The following is an 11,548-nucleotide window of genomic DNA, read 5'->3' as shown; positions in this document are numbered from 1 at the left end:
ATTTGGAACGAGTTGCTTCGAAAACGGTGCGTTTTTCTGCAGAATAAAAGAAATAGTGGTGTCGCACTTGCCGGCGCTGCAGCGCGCGCTGGCCTGGGGGCTGGGCTGGGGTGTACGTACACCCCAAGACTCCTCCGCCATTTTCCTCTCTCTTCCCGCTTTTTCTGCAGCTCAGAATTATATTTGTTCTTTTTTGAATTCGGAGTTGCCAACGAATTTAATTCAGGCTCAAAGGGACCTCTTTGGGGCCCACATGTTCGAGCGAAAAGACAAACGCGGGGAGAAGGTCCACGAGCCCCACTGGACTCAGTCTTAACTTGAAAAGAAATCCACTATTTAATTAATTAAATTAATTAATTGATTTAATTAATTAATTATGTTAAATTGGTGAAGTCATTTGAAGGAAAAGGGAAAGAAAGTGAACAGACACAAGCAGCAAAAAGGAAAATCAAAACAGATGCAAATTTGAAGACTTTCGGAGGCAGCTGCTGCGCTGCTGCTGCTCCTGCTGCTCCTGCTGCTTTAGATGCAGCAGCTGCTGCTGCGGACGGTGCTGCAGCAGCTCCTGCTGCTTTTGCTGATGCAGCAGCCCCTGCTGCTTTTATGTTGCAGCAGCGGCTGCTGCTCTAGATGTAGCAGCTGCTGCTGCTTTTGGTGCAGTAGCTGCTGCTGCTCTCGATGCAGCAGCTGCTGCTGCTCTCAACGCAGCAGCTGCTGCTGCTCCCGATGCAGCAGCTACTGCTGGATTTGATGGTGCAGCTGCTGCTGGCGATTTTGGTGAAGCAGCTTCTGCTGCTCGTGGTGCAGCAGCCGCTGTTGATGCTGTAGCAGCTGCTGTTGCTGCAGCTGCTGCTGGTGCAGTGGCTGCTGCTGCTGCAGCAGTGGCCACTGCTGCTGCTGCAGCAGCAGCAGCAGCAGCTACTAGAGACGAAGCAAGAAGTTGTTGAAAGCAAATAAAAGTTTTATTATTTTTGTTTTTTGTAATTTTGCAGAAAAAGAAAAAACGCCAGAGAGAGGCTTTAGAGCTTTCTTTCTTTTTGTTTCTAAGGGGCCTTTAAATATATTTATTTTATTTGTTTATTTATTTATTTATTTTTATTTATTTATTATTTATTATTTATTTTATTTATTGGACGGTTTGCGCCAGCTTGCACAGGTAGGGTCTGTACACCAGAAGGCCCCCGCCGCAGCCTGCCCAGTGGGCGCCCCACTGCTGCTGCTGCTGCTGCAGTTGCTGCTGCTGCTGCTGCAGTTGCTGCTGCTGCAGTTGCTGCTGCTGCAGTTGCTGCTGCTGCTGCGGTTGCTGCTGTTGCTGTTCTTCGTGGAGTTGGTGCTGCAGTTGCTGCTGCTGCTGCTCTTCATCCAGTTGCTGCTGTTGCTGCTGCTGCTGCAGCTGCCTGAAGAGCGCCGCCAGGGCTCTGATTTGCTGCTGCTGCTGCTGCGGCCAGTCTCTAAAAGAAAGCCTCACCACCCTCAGCCCAGCAGCAAGCAGCAGCCGCTGCTTCAGTGCTGCTTTTAAACAATAAATTGCTTCCTGCTTCTCACCAATTGCTGCAGACCCCCAGACCCCACAGCTGCTGCTGCTGCTGCTACTGGTCCTGCTGCTGCTGCTGCTGCGGCTCTTACTGCTACTACCACTGCTGCTGCTGCTGCGGCTATGTTTACCGCTGCTGCTGCTGCTGCTGCTGCTGGGGGGTTTAATAAAGTGGTTGGGGCCGTCAATCTCGAGGACGCAGTGTACAGACGGCAGCAGCAAATCAGCAGCAAAAGGCCCCACAGCTGCTTCTCGAATTGCATGCAGCCCCAGAGCTTTGACAGCAGCAGCAGCTTCCTCCTGCTGCTCGCTGCTGCTTCTGCGCCCCCACCTGCTGCTGCTGCTGCTGCTGCTGCTGACTCGGAGCTTGTCTTCATTCGGCGCTTTGACTTGCTGCAGCAGCAGCAGCAGCAACGGGTCCTTGCTGCTGCTGCTGCAGCGGGAGGCCTCCACCTCACTGGGGGCCTCCCCCAGACCCAGAGGGGCCCCCAGGGGGGCCCCCAGAGGGGCCCCCAGGGGGGCCCCCAGAGGGGCCCCCAGGGGGGCCCCCAAGAGTTTTATTTTGACATTTTGTCTTTCAAACCAAATGGCAAGAGCTGCTACTTGAAGCTGCTGCAGCAGATGTGGACTGGGGCGCCCCAGTTTTGCTGCTGCTTCTGGTGCTGCTGCTGCTGTTGCTGCTGCTGCTGCTCTTGCTCCTGCTGCTGCTGCTCCTGTTCCTGCTCCTGCTGCTCCTTCTGCTGCTGCTCCTGAAGCTCCTGTTGTTGCTGCTGCTCCTGCTGCTGCTGCTGCTGCTGCTGCTGGGTTTGGGGCGCTCCATTCGATGAGTCCTGAAGCAGCTCTGAAGACATTCAGCAATACCATGTCCTGCAGCTCACAGAGGCTGCTGCTGCTGCTGCCGCTGCTACTGCTGCTGCTACTGCTGCTACTGCTGCTGCTACTGCTGCTGGCGCTGTTGCCGCTGCTGCGCTGGCAAACATTTTCATCACGGCAGCCGCTCGCAACTCCATCCGGAATCTGCTGCTGCTCGTGCTGCTGCTGCTGCTGCTGCTGTTCCTGCTGCTGCTGCTGCTGTTCCTGCTGCTGCTGCTGCTGCTGCTGCAGGGCTTCCATTTGCTGGGGCTTGAAGGCGACGCATGCAACAGCAAGTTGCCCCAAAGCGACTTGAGCAGCAGCAGGCTGCTGCTCCTGCTGCAGCAGCAAACTGAATTCTTTCCACTGAGAGAGCCGCAGCAGCAGCTGCCTGTAGATAGCAGCATCTGGCAGCAGCAAGTTGCTGCAGCAGTGCAGCAGCAGCGCCAGCTGCAGCAGCGAACGGCTCGACCAAACCTGCTGCTGCAGCAGCTGCAGCAAAGGGGTGTACATACACCGCAGCTCCGTCAGCTGCAGCTTGGCGCATGCATGCAGCAGCGGCAGCACCAAAGGCAAACAGCAATGCTGCTGCTGCAGAACCAACGCCTGCTGCTGCTGCTGCTGCTGCTGCGGCCATGCGTAGTGCTGCTGCTGAGGCTGGTACTACTGCTGCTGCTGTCGCTGCTACAGCGTTCGTCGTCACTTCTGCTGCTGCTGCTGCTGCTGCACTTGTTGCCTCTGCGCCCATTGCTACTGCGGCCGTTATTGCTGCTAACATTGCTGCCGCTGCTGCTGCTGCTGCTGCTTTTACTACTACTGCTGCTGCTGCTGCTGCAGCATGCGTTTAGCCAGCGGACGTGGGGGCCCTCTGAGGGTCTCGTGCAGCCCTCCAGCAGCAGACAGCGGAGGGGCCCCCTAGGGGCCGTAAGTGGCATTTGCTGCTAGCAACGTTAGCAGCAGCAGCAGCTGCTGCTGCTGCTGCGCTGCAGCTGCTGCTGTGTTGCTGTTGCTGCTGCTGCTTCTGCAAGTACCGGCTGCCAGGGGGCCCCCCGGAGAGAAGGAAGGGGGTCACCTGGGGAGTTAATTTGAAAGATAAAATGAAATTAAATTTAATTTAATTAATTTTAAAAATTAATTTATTAAATTAAATCGTATTTACTATCCATACGCTTCACTTCAAACTCCTCCGGAGCACAGCAGCACCCAGGGGCCCCCCAAGGGCCCCCATGGGCCCCTGGGGGCCCCACAGGTGACCCCAGGGGGCCCATAAAGATTCTTTTAGGGGATTCCTCAGAGGGCCTTAGAGGGGCCCCCTGGGGCCCTCTAAGGGTCACTTAAAGGCCCTTCAGGGGGCCCCCAAGAATGCGCTAAGTGCCTCTGGGGGCCCCCAGGGGGCCCCCAAAAGACCCCCAACGGGCCCCCAACGGGCCCCCAGCTGCTTCCCAGGGGGCCCCCAGGGCCCCCTGTGGGGGTCCTCTGACGCCACGCTTAAAGCTCCCCTTGGGGGCCCCTCGGGGGGCCCCTTCGCCTTGGGGGGCCCCTAAGGGGTGCCTAAGGGGCCCCCAAGGGGCCCTTAAGGGGCCCTTAAGGGGCCCCTATGGGGCCCCTATGGGGCCCCCTGGGGGCCCCTTAGTGGGTCTTTTGAAGGGGTGACTCGTTACCCCATTTGGGGTGTACAGACAGCTGAACGTAAGGAATAAAAAGAGCGAAATAGATTCATTTTTACCTTTTATTTATATCTCCTTTAGTCTTTATTATTCGCTATTTGCTTCCCCATCGCCTCCCCAGGAAAGCTGCAACAAACCCTAAACCCTAAACCCTAAACCCTAAATTGGATCAAATTAGAGCAGCGTCTTTCGCTTCATTTTCGTCTCAGGGAAAAGAGACTCTCATCTACCCCTGGCGCCTTCCAGACAGCGGAAGCAACAGCAGCTAGCCAGCTTGCTGCAGCAGCTAGCCACTTTGCTGCAGCAGCTAGCCACTTTGCTGCAGCAGCTAGCCACTTTGCTGCAGCAGCTAGCCAGCTTGCTGCAGCAGCTAGCCACTTTGCTGCAGCAGCTGGCCACTTTGCTGCAGTAGCCAGCCACTTTGCCGCAGCAGCTAGCCACCTTGCTGCAGTAGCTAGATACACTGTCAGCAGCAGCTAGCCAGCTTGCCGCAGCAGCAAACCACACTGCTGCAGCAGCTAGCCAAACTGCCAGCAGCAGCTAGCCAGCCTGCTGCAGCAGCTCGCCGCGAGACAGTCAATTAGCTAGCTGCTGCTGCTGCAGCAGCTAGCTAATTGTCTCCCAAGCAGAGCAGCAGCAGCAGCTGCCTCCCACCTCTCCAAGGCAAGAGACAAAAGAGACAAAAGATGCAGCAGCAGCAGCAGCAGCACAACCCCAGGGGCCCCCAGCAGCTGGCTAGCTAGACCAGGGGGCCCCCAGCAGCTAGCTACCACTTGGGGGCCCCCCTATAAGCTAGCTAGCTGGAGTTCCGGGGGCCCCCTTAAACCCTAGCTAGCTAGGGTTTGGGGGGCCCCCGTAGATCGTAGCTAGCTAGGGTTTAGGGAGCCCCTCAAGCTAGCTAGCTAGGGTTTAGGGGGCCCCTTAAGCTAGCTAGCTAGAGTTTAGGGGGCCCCTTAAGCTAGCTAGCTAGGAAGCTAGCTAGCTGGGGCTTTGGGGCCCCCCCTTAATCCCTTTTGGCTGGGGTGGGGTGGCCGCTGTCTGCTGCGGCTGCTGCTGCGGCTGCTGCGGCTGCTGCTGCTCAGCCTAGGGTTTAGGGTTTAGGGTTTGGAAGGCTCGCGGGGCCCACGGCGAAGTCCTTCACTTCCTGAAGAATAAAAACAACAAAGAAGAGAAATAAATAAAAGAGAGAAATAAAAAAAGAAGACAAAAGGAAGTAAGAAAAGAGGAAATAGAAAAACAAAAAGACGAGAAATGCAAATGAAATAGAGATGGAGAAATAGAAAGAAATAAAGATATTTAAAGGCATAAACTGGAAATTAAAATATTAAAAGATGTAAATAAAATATTAAAAGATATAAATTCAAAAATAAATAAAAGACAAAAAGAAAACAAAAAGAGAAGAAAATAAAAAAGTGAAAAGGCACTCTGCGAACAAAGCCTCTACGAAGGGGAATGCCGCTGCAGCCTCTTTGAATGAAATTAAATGAAATTAAATGAAAATAAACAAATTTAAATAAAATAAATGAAAATAAATGAAGTAAATAATAAACAAATGACAGATTCTCCACATTTTAAGGATTCGTTCAGCCATATCTTCGGCATTTATTGAACACTTGCAGCTCTTTAAACGAGCAAAAAGGCAATTTTAAATCCATTAAAACAAAACAAAAAAGAATAAATTCTCAAATTTCATTTAATTAAATAAATTAGAAATATTAAAAGAAATAAAGAATCCTGAATTCCCATTCAGTTTCCCTTTTCAACTTCAAACGGCGGCTTCTCGTGTCAGTTTCCTTCGCATATCTATTTGATCCATTAAATTCATTTAATGTATTTAATTTATTCATTTAATTATTTAATTTATTTGATTAATTTATTGAATTTATTAAATCATTTTAAATGCGATTTGAAATTTTCTTGAAAGTATTCAAAAGCCATTCAGCATTCCACAACTTGAAACTCCGAAGCAGGCAGTCAACACTTCGAATGCCACTTTTACGATCTTTTCTTAATTATTGAATTTACTTTCCATTCAAATAATTTTACATTCAAATGCTACAATAAAATGCCATTTAAAAGCCATTTAAAAGTCATTTAACTTCTTTAAAAAGCCATTTAAAAGCCATTTACTTGTGTTTTTGAATGAGATCAACAGCTTCCTAAACAGCTCTTATTTTCTTGAATGAACATGAATTGCATCAATTTTGACCATTTCAGCGCGATTTCAACCACTTAAATGTCACTTTATTAATTTAAAGGCATTTAAATGCCATTTAAAAGTTATTTAAATGCCATTTTCATGCCATTTTAACGCCATTTGATGCCATTCACTTGTGTTTTTGGATGAAATCCACAGCTTCCCAGACGTGAAATGCATCAATTTTGAGCATTTCAGCGCGATTTCAACGACTTATATGTCACTTCATGCATTTAATGGCATTTAAATGCCATTTAAATGTTACTTTAATGTTATTTAAATGCCATCTGATGCCATTTACTTGTGTTTTTGGATGAAATCGACAGCTTCCTGGACAGTTGTGATCTTCGTTGCTTCCTCATCGGGAATAGTAACTCCGAACTTCTCTTCAAAGGCCATCACCAGCTCCACACTGTCCAGGCTGTCCGCCTCCAAGTCCTGCAAAGTTCAAATAATTTAATTTTAAATTTATTTAATTTCGAATTTAATTAATTTTAAGTTCAATTTAATTTCGAATTCATTTGTTTTGCTTTAAATTCAATTTGTGCAACTTGAAATCCACTTTATTTTCTTCACAGTTTCCTTTGAAATTCAACTTGACTTGAAATTCAATTTCTCAATTTCACTATTTTGAGATTCAATTTTTCATTTACTCATTTGAAAAGTTTCATTTCTTTTTATTTAATCTTTTGTTTAACTACTTTCCACTCAGCAGCAGCTAGCTGGCTCTACATAAATAGCCAGCTAGCTACGGCTAGCCGTGGCTAGCTGCAATAGCTAGCTAGCTAGCTAGCTACAGCTAGCCACGGCTAGCTCCAATACCCAGCTAGCTAGCTAGCTACAGCTAGCCACGGCTAGCTACAATAGCTAGCTAGCTAGCTAGCTACCTAGCCACAACCATAGCTAGCGACCCGCAGCTCCCCGCAGCTGGCTAGCCAGCCGCACGCAGCAGCAGCAGCAGCAGCAAAGCGCACCTTAACAAAGTGGGAGTTTGCATGCACTTTGTTTATATCTGCTCCCAACTGCTCCGCAACAACTTCTTTCACTTTTTGCAAAATCTCCTCCTGGCCCTCTCCAGCAAAAAGAACAAAAGAGTTTCTCTCTTCTTTCAGACCCTTTTTCAAACCCTCGGGGCCCCTCAAACGCAGGCTAGAGGGGGCAAAGAGGGGCCCCTGGGGGGCCCCCAGGGGGGCCCCCTGGGGGGCCCCCATGGCGCCGCAGGCGCCGCCGGGGCAGATGGTGTAGCGGTAGGAGAAGTGGACAGAAGAGGGATTTACGAAGGCTGAAAGAAAACAAAATAAATAAAATAATAAATAAATAATTTGGTTTAATTTAATCTAATTTAATTCAATTTGATTTGATTTGATATAAATGATTGGGTTTGGGCAGCAGCAGCGGCAGTCCGCGCATCCGAGCTGCGCATACACCTCAAGAGCTGCAGCAAGCTCAAGCGGGCACACACTGCAGCAGCAGCAGCAGCAGCAGCAGAGAGGAGAAAACAGTGGTCAAAAGGAGGCAGCAGCAGTTGCAGCAGCAGAAGCAACAGCAAACAGAGGAAGAGCTAGCAGAAGCAGCAGCAGCAACTGGAGCAGCAGCAAATGAAGGGCAAGACTGCAGTGGAGACACAGGAGACAACAGCAGATAGAGAGGGGCAGCAGCAGCAGCAGCAGCAGCAGCAGCAGCAGCAAGGGGGAAAGGAGACACAAGACTGGCTGAAGACAGAGACATTCTCTTAATGGATCTTCAACTGCAAGTCCCCCCAAGCCACAGCGAGGAACCCCACGCGGGAGGCAGCAAAAGGAGACAGCGCGAGCAGCAGCAGCAGCAGCAGCGCAGCAGCGCAGCAGCAGCAGCAGATCTACAGCATTAAGGGGCAAAACTAAGAAAGAAAGAAACAAATTGTGCAAAACTGTTAACCCCAGGGGAGCCCACCCATAGCAGGCAGCGCTGCTGTGCCGCAGAGGAGAGCCAGGACACAGAGCAGCATTGTTGCAGTTTGCTGCAGCAATTAAGGGGGAAAAAACTTTAAAATAAAGACAAAAAGGAGGGAAAAGGGGAATTAACGCAGACGGGAAGCCCAGATATGTCCTGCTGCTGCTGCTGCCGCCGCTGCTGCTGCTGCTGCTGCTGCTGCTCGAGTCTCATCTCGCGGGCTGCTGGGACCCGACGCTGCGGCTGTCTCCCCGTCTCTCTATCTAAAATGGTTTCTTTATTTGTTTATTAATTTGAAAAACAAAAAGGGAACTGTAAATACACCAGAAAGTGCCGCGGATCGCTGCAGCGCAGCGCGTACGGAGAAGACACAGAAAAAGACGCGGCGGCAGCGGGTTGACTGCTCCTGCGAGTAAATCTGCAACATTTCTTCTCCTTTTTTCACTAACTGCCTCACATTCAGCGAAAATAACTTTATTTCATTTATTTTAATTCCGTTTTCGCGAAATCCACGGCAGATCAGACATCCCTGTGCCTAGGACCGCCCGCCGCCGCCGCACCCCCCGCTGCGGCGGCAGCAGCAGCACGCCTGCAACTAATTTTCCGTCTTTTGCAGCTTGAACTGATTTTTAAATTCAATTTGCATTCTAAAATTGAATTTAAAATTAAAAATTAATCCTTTTTAGCCGCAACGCGACTTATATCCTTCAAACAGCTGCCGCAGACGCCAAGATGTATCCAGCAGCTTCTTACGGGATTTGTCTTGAATGGCTTTTAAACCATTTGAAACGTTTTCCGCCTTTCATTAGCTTTAATTCATGTATATTTTGGAAAATAAAACTTTGTTTTTGTGTTTTGGAGAATAAAAAATGGAAAACGAGCAGAAATTGATTAAATTGGCTGCTTTCCTATGCACTGCAGCAGCAGAAGAAAAGGAATTGTTGCTGTGTGTCAAAACAAAGGGCAATTTTTATTTTAAAACGTCGCAAATATTAAATTTTATTTGCAATTTAATTAATTAAAAAGGAAATTCCACTTAATTTGAATTGAAAACGAAATCAGAAGCAGATCCAAACTTGAATTTCGTTTGCGAGTCTTTCATTCTATTAATTGCTCATTTCAGTTCCCCCGCAACTCTTACTTCAATTAATTGATTGTTGAACAATAAACAATTATTAATTGTTTTTTATTTAAAAGTAAACAAACTTTAATTGTTCATTAATTGAACAAAAAATCCAAAATTTGCTGGTTGCCTTCACAGACAGCTACTTTATTCAGATATCAAGTCATACTATTTATTGTTATCATTATTATATTATTATCATTACTTTTATTATTATTATTATCATATTATTATTATTATTACTATTATTATTATTCATTATTATTATTAATTATATATTGGAAGGGAAATGTATTTCCATTACAAATTATCTCCTTAGTCTAATTAATTACGTTTTCATATATTTCATCAGCACAGCACAAGGCACACCCCTAAACCCTAAACCCTAAACCCCAAACCCTAAACCCTCGGCCTTATCTGCGGCCCTCTGGCTATTCAAATGAAGCAAAAAAAGAAAAAAGAAAAATCAAAAAGACGCGAAGTCCACCCAAAATGCAGAAACACCACAGGCAGGAGAAACAGCACGTAAATAAAAAAATAAAAAAATAAATAAGAAATGAATAAATAAATAACTGAACAAATAAATAAATAAATTAATAAATAATAATAAATAAATAAATAAACAGTATTTTTGAAATGAAATGCATTTCGTCTATTTCCTCTTCCGACTAGATAAACAAAACATGAAATTTCACTTTCCTTTTTTGCTGCTTCTGTTTTGTTTTAAAAGAAATAAAAAACATTTAAATATATTTTTAATCTCAATTTGAAGAGAAAGCTGAAGAAGTTGCTTTTGTTGAAGTGAAAAGCTAGCTGCTTCGCTGCTGCTGCTACTGCTGCTGCTGCTGCGCTGCTGCTACTGCTGCCGCTGCTGCGCTGCCGCTGCTGCTGCTGCTTCTGAGAAGCCCTGATTCCTCAGTGACAGACGGATCTGCAGTTTGACGCCACAAGTAAGGCCTAGGGTTTAGGGTTTAGGGTTTAGGGTTTACGGGGAAGGCAGCAGCAGCAGCAGCCGGCCCCCGCAGCCGCTCAATTTTGATATAATTTAAATGAATTTAAACACAATTTAAATGAATTTAAATGAATTTAAATATAATTTAAATGAATTTAAATATAACTTAAACGAATTTAAACAAAAAAGAAACATTCAAAACATTTTTTATTTCAAATCGGAATTTATTTCTTTTAATTGCCTTGGAGGCCCCCATTTCAAGTTGAGAAGGAAAATTCTTTTAAAAGTAAATGAAGAACTAAATGATAATTATAGCTATAATTTAAAATTAAATAAATAATAAAATAATAATTACAATTATAATTTAAAAGTAAATAATTAATTAAATAATATTCATAATTATAACCAGCTGCTGCTTCTTTCGATTCTGCGCCGCTGCTGCAAGTAAACTTCTAGGCTGGGCAACCTAGCTAGCTAGCTAGCTATGGCTAGCTAGCTAGCTAGGTAGCTATGGCTAGCTTTATGGCTAGCTAGCTAGCCATGGCTAGCTAGCTAGCTGTGGCTAGCTGTCCCAGAAGCTGCGGGCTGCAGCAAAACAAAAAAAAGAACTCCCTTTTCGTTTTTCTCAAGACAAGCTGCTTCCAAAGGCTGCTGCTGTTCAAAACAGAAAAAAGGATTTGAGCCAAAAGCTGGCTAGCTAGCCAGTTAGCTAGGTGGCTAGCTAGCTAGCCAACTAGCTAGCTAGCCATCTAGCTAGCTGGCCGGCTGGCTGGCTAGCCAACGGCGGGGCTCTGTCCTAGCCAGCAGCTTACTGGCTAGCTAGCTAGGCTCCCGCAGGCCCAGCTTGGTGATAAGCTAGCTGCTGAACTGATTGGCTATCTAGCTAGCTAAGCAGTGGCTAGCTAGCTGCGCCTAGCTACCTGGCTAGCTGCCGCCGACTAGCCAGCTAGCTGCGCCTAGCCACCTAGCTTCTGGCTAGCTAAATAACTGCGCCTAGCTGGCTAGCTAGCTGCCGCTGGCTAGCTCGCTAGCTAGCTCGCTAGCTAGCTAGCTAGCTAGCTAGCTAGCCAGGTTCGCTGGCATCGCCAGTTGCTGCATGAGCGAAGGCCTCAATAAAGCGGTCAAGGGCCGCCTCGCCTTCTGCTTCTGCTGCTTCTTGCTGCTGCGCGCATGCAGCAGCAGCACTTAGTAGCAGCCCCTGAACCTGGGGGGCCCCCAGGGGCCCCCAAGGCCCCGGGGGCCCCGGGGGCCCCCAAGAAACAGACAGGGGACCCGCCAGTTGGCTGCTGCG

The 11,548-nt window shown here is 47.6% G+C and overlaps 2 protein-coding genes across 2 annotated transcripts; both read right to left on the bottom strand.

The window, feature by feature from the left end:
- Positions 1-1,126: 1,126 nt before the first annotated feature.
- On the bottom strand, positions 1,127-3,164 carry ETH_00016445 (uncharacterized protein; the record flags this gene model as incomplete). The annotated part of the gene is made up of 2 exons (XM_013373026.1): positions 1,127-2,810; positions 2,902-3,164. The coding sequence occupies 2 exons, from the start codon at positions 3,162-3,164 to the stop codon at positions 1,127-1,129; spliced, it is 1,947 nt and encodes a 648-aa protein (XP_013228480.1).
- Positions 3,165-6,547: 3,383 nt separating this feature from the next.
- Positions 6,548-8,237, bottom strand: ETH_00016440 (acyl carrier protein, putative; the record flags this gene model as incomplete). Its single annotated transcript, XM_013373025.1, has 3 exons — positions 6,548-6,688; positions 7,225-7,532; positions 8,183-8,237. 3 exons carry the CDS (start codon positions 8,235-8,237, stop codon positions 6,548-6,550), a joined length of 504 nt encoding a protein of 167 aa, XP_013228479.1.
- Positions 8,238-11,548: the final 3,311 nt, after the last annotated feature.

This window comes from Eimeria tenella, genomic scaffold (assembly GCF_000499545.2).
Source record: "Eimeria tenella Houghton genomic scaffold, Eth_scaff118, whole genome shotgun sequence".
NCBI classification, from domain to species: domain Eukaryota; phylum Apicomplexa; class Conoidasida; order Eucoccidiorida; family Eimeriidae; genus Eimeria; species Eimeria tenella.
The sequence above is the reverse complement of the archived record's forward strand: the minus strand, read 5'-3'. Positions and strand labels throughout refer to the sequence as shown.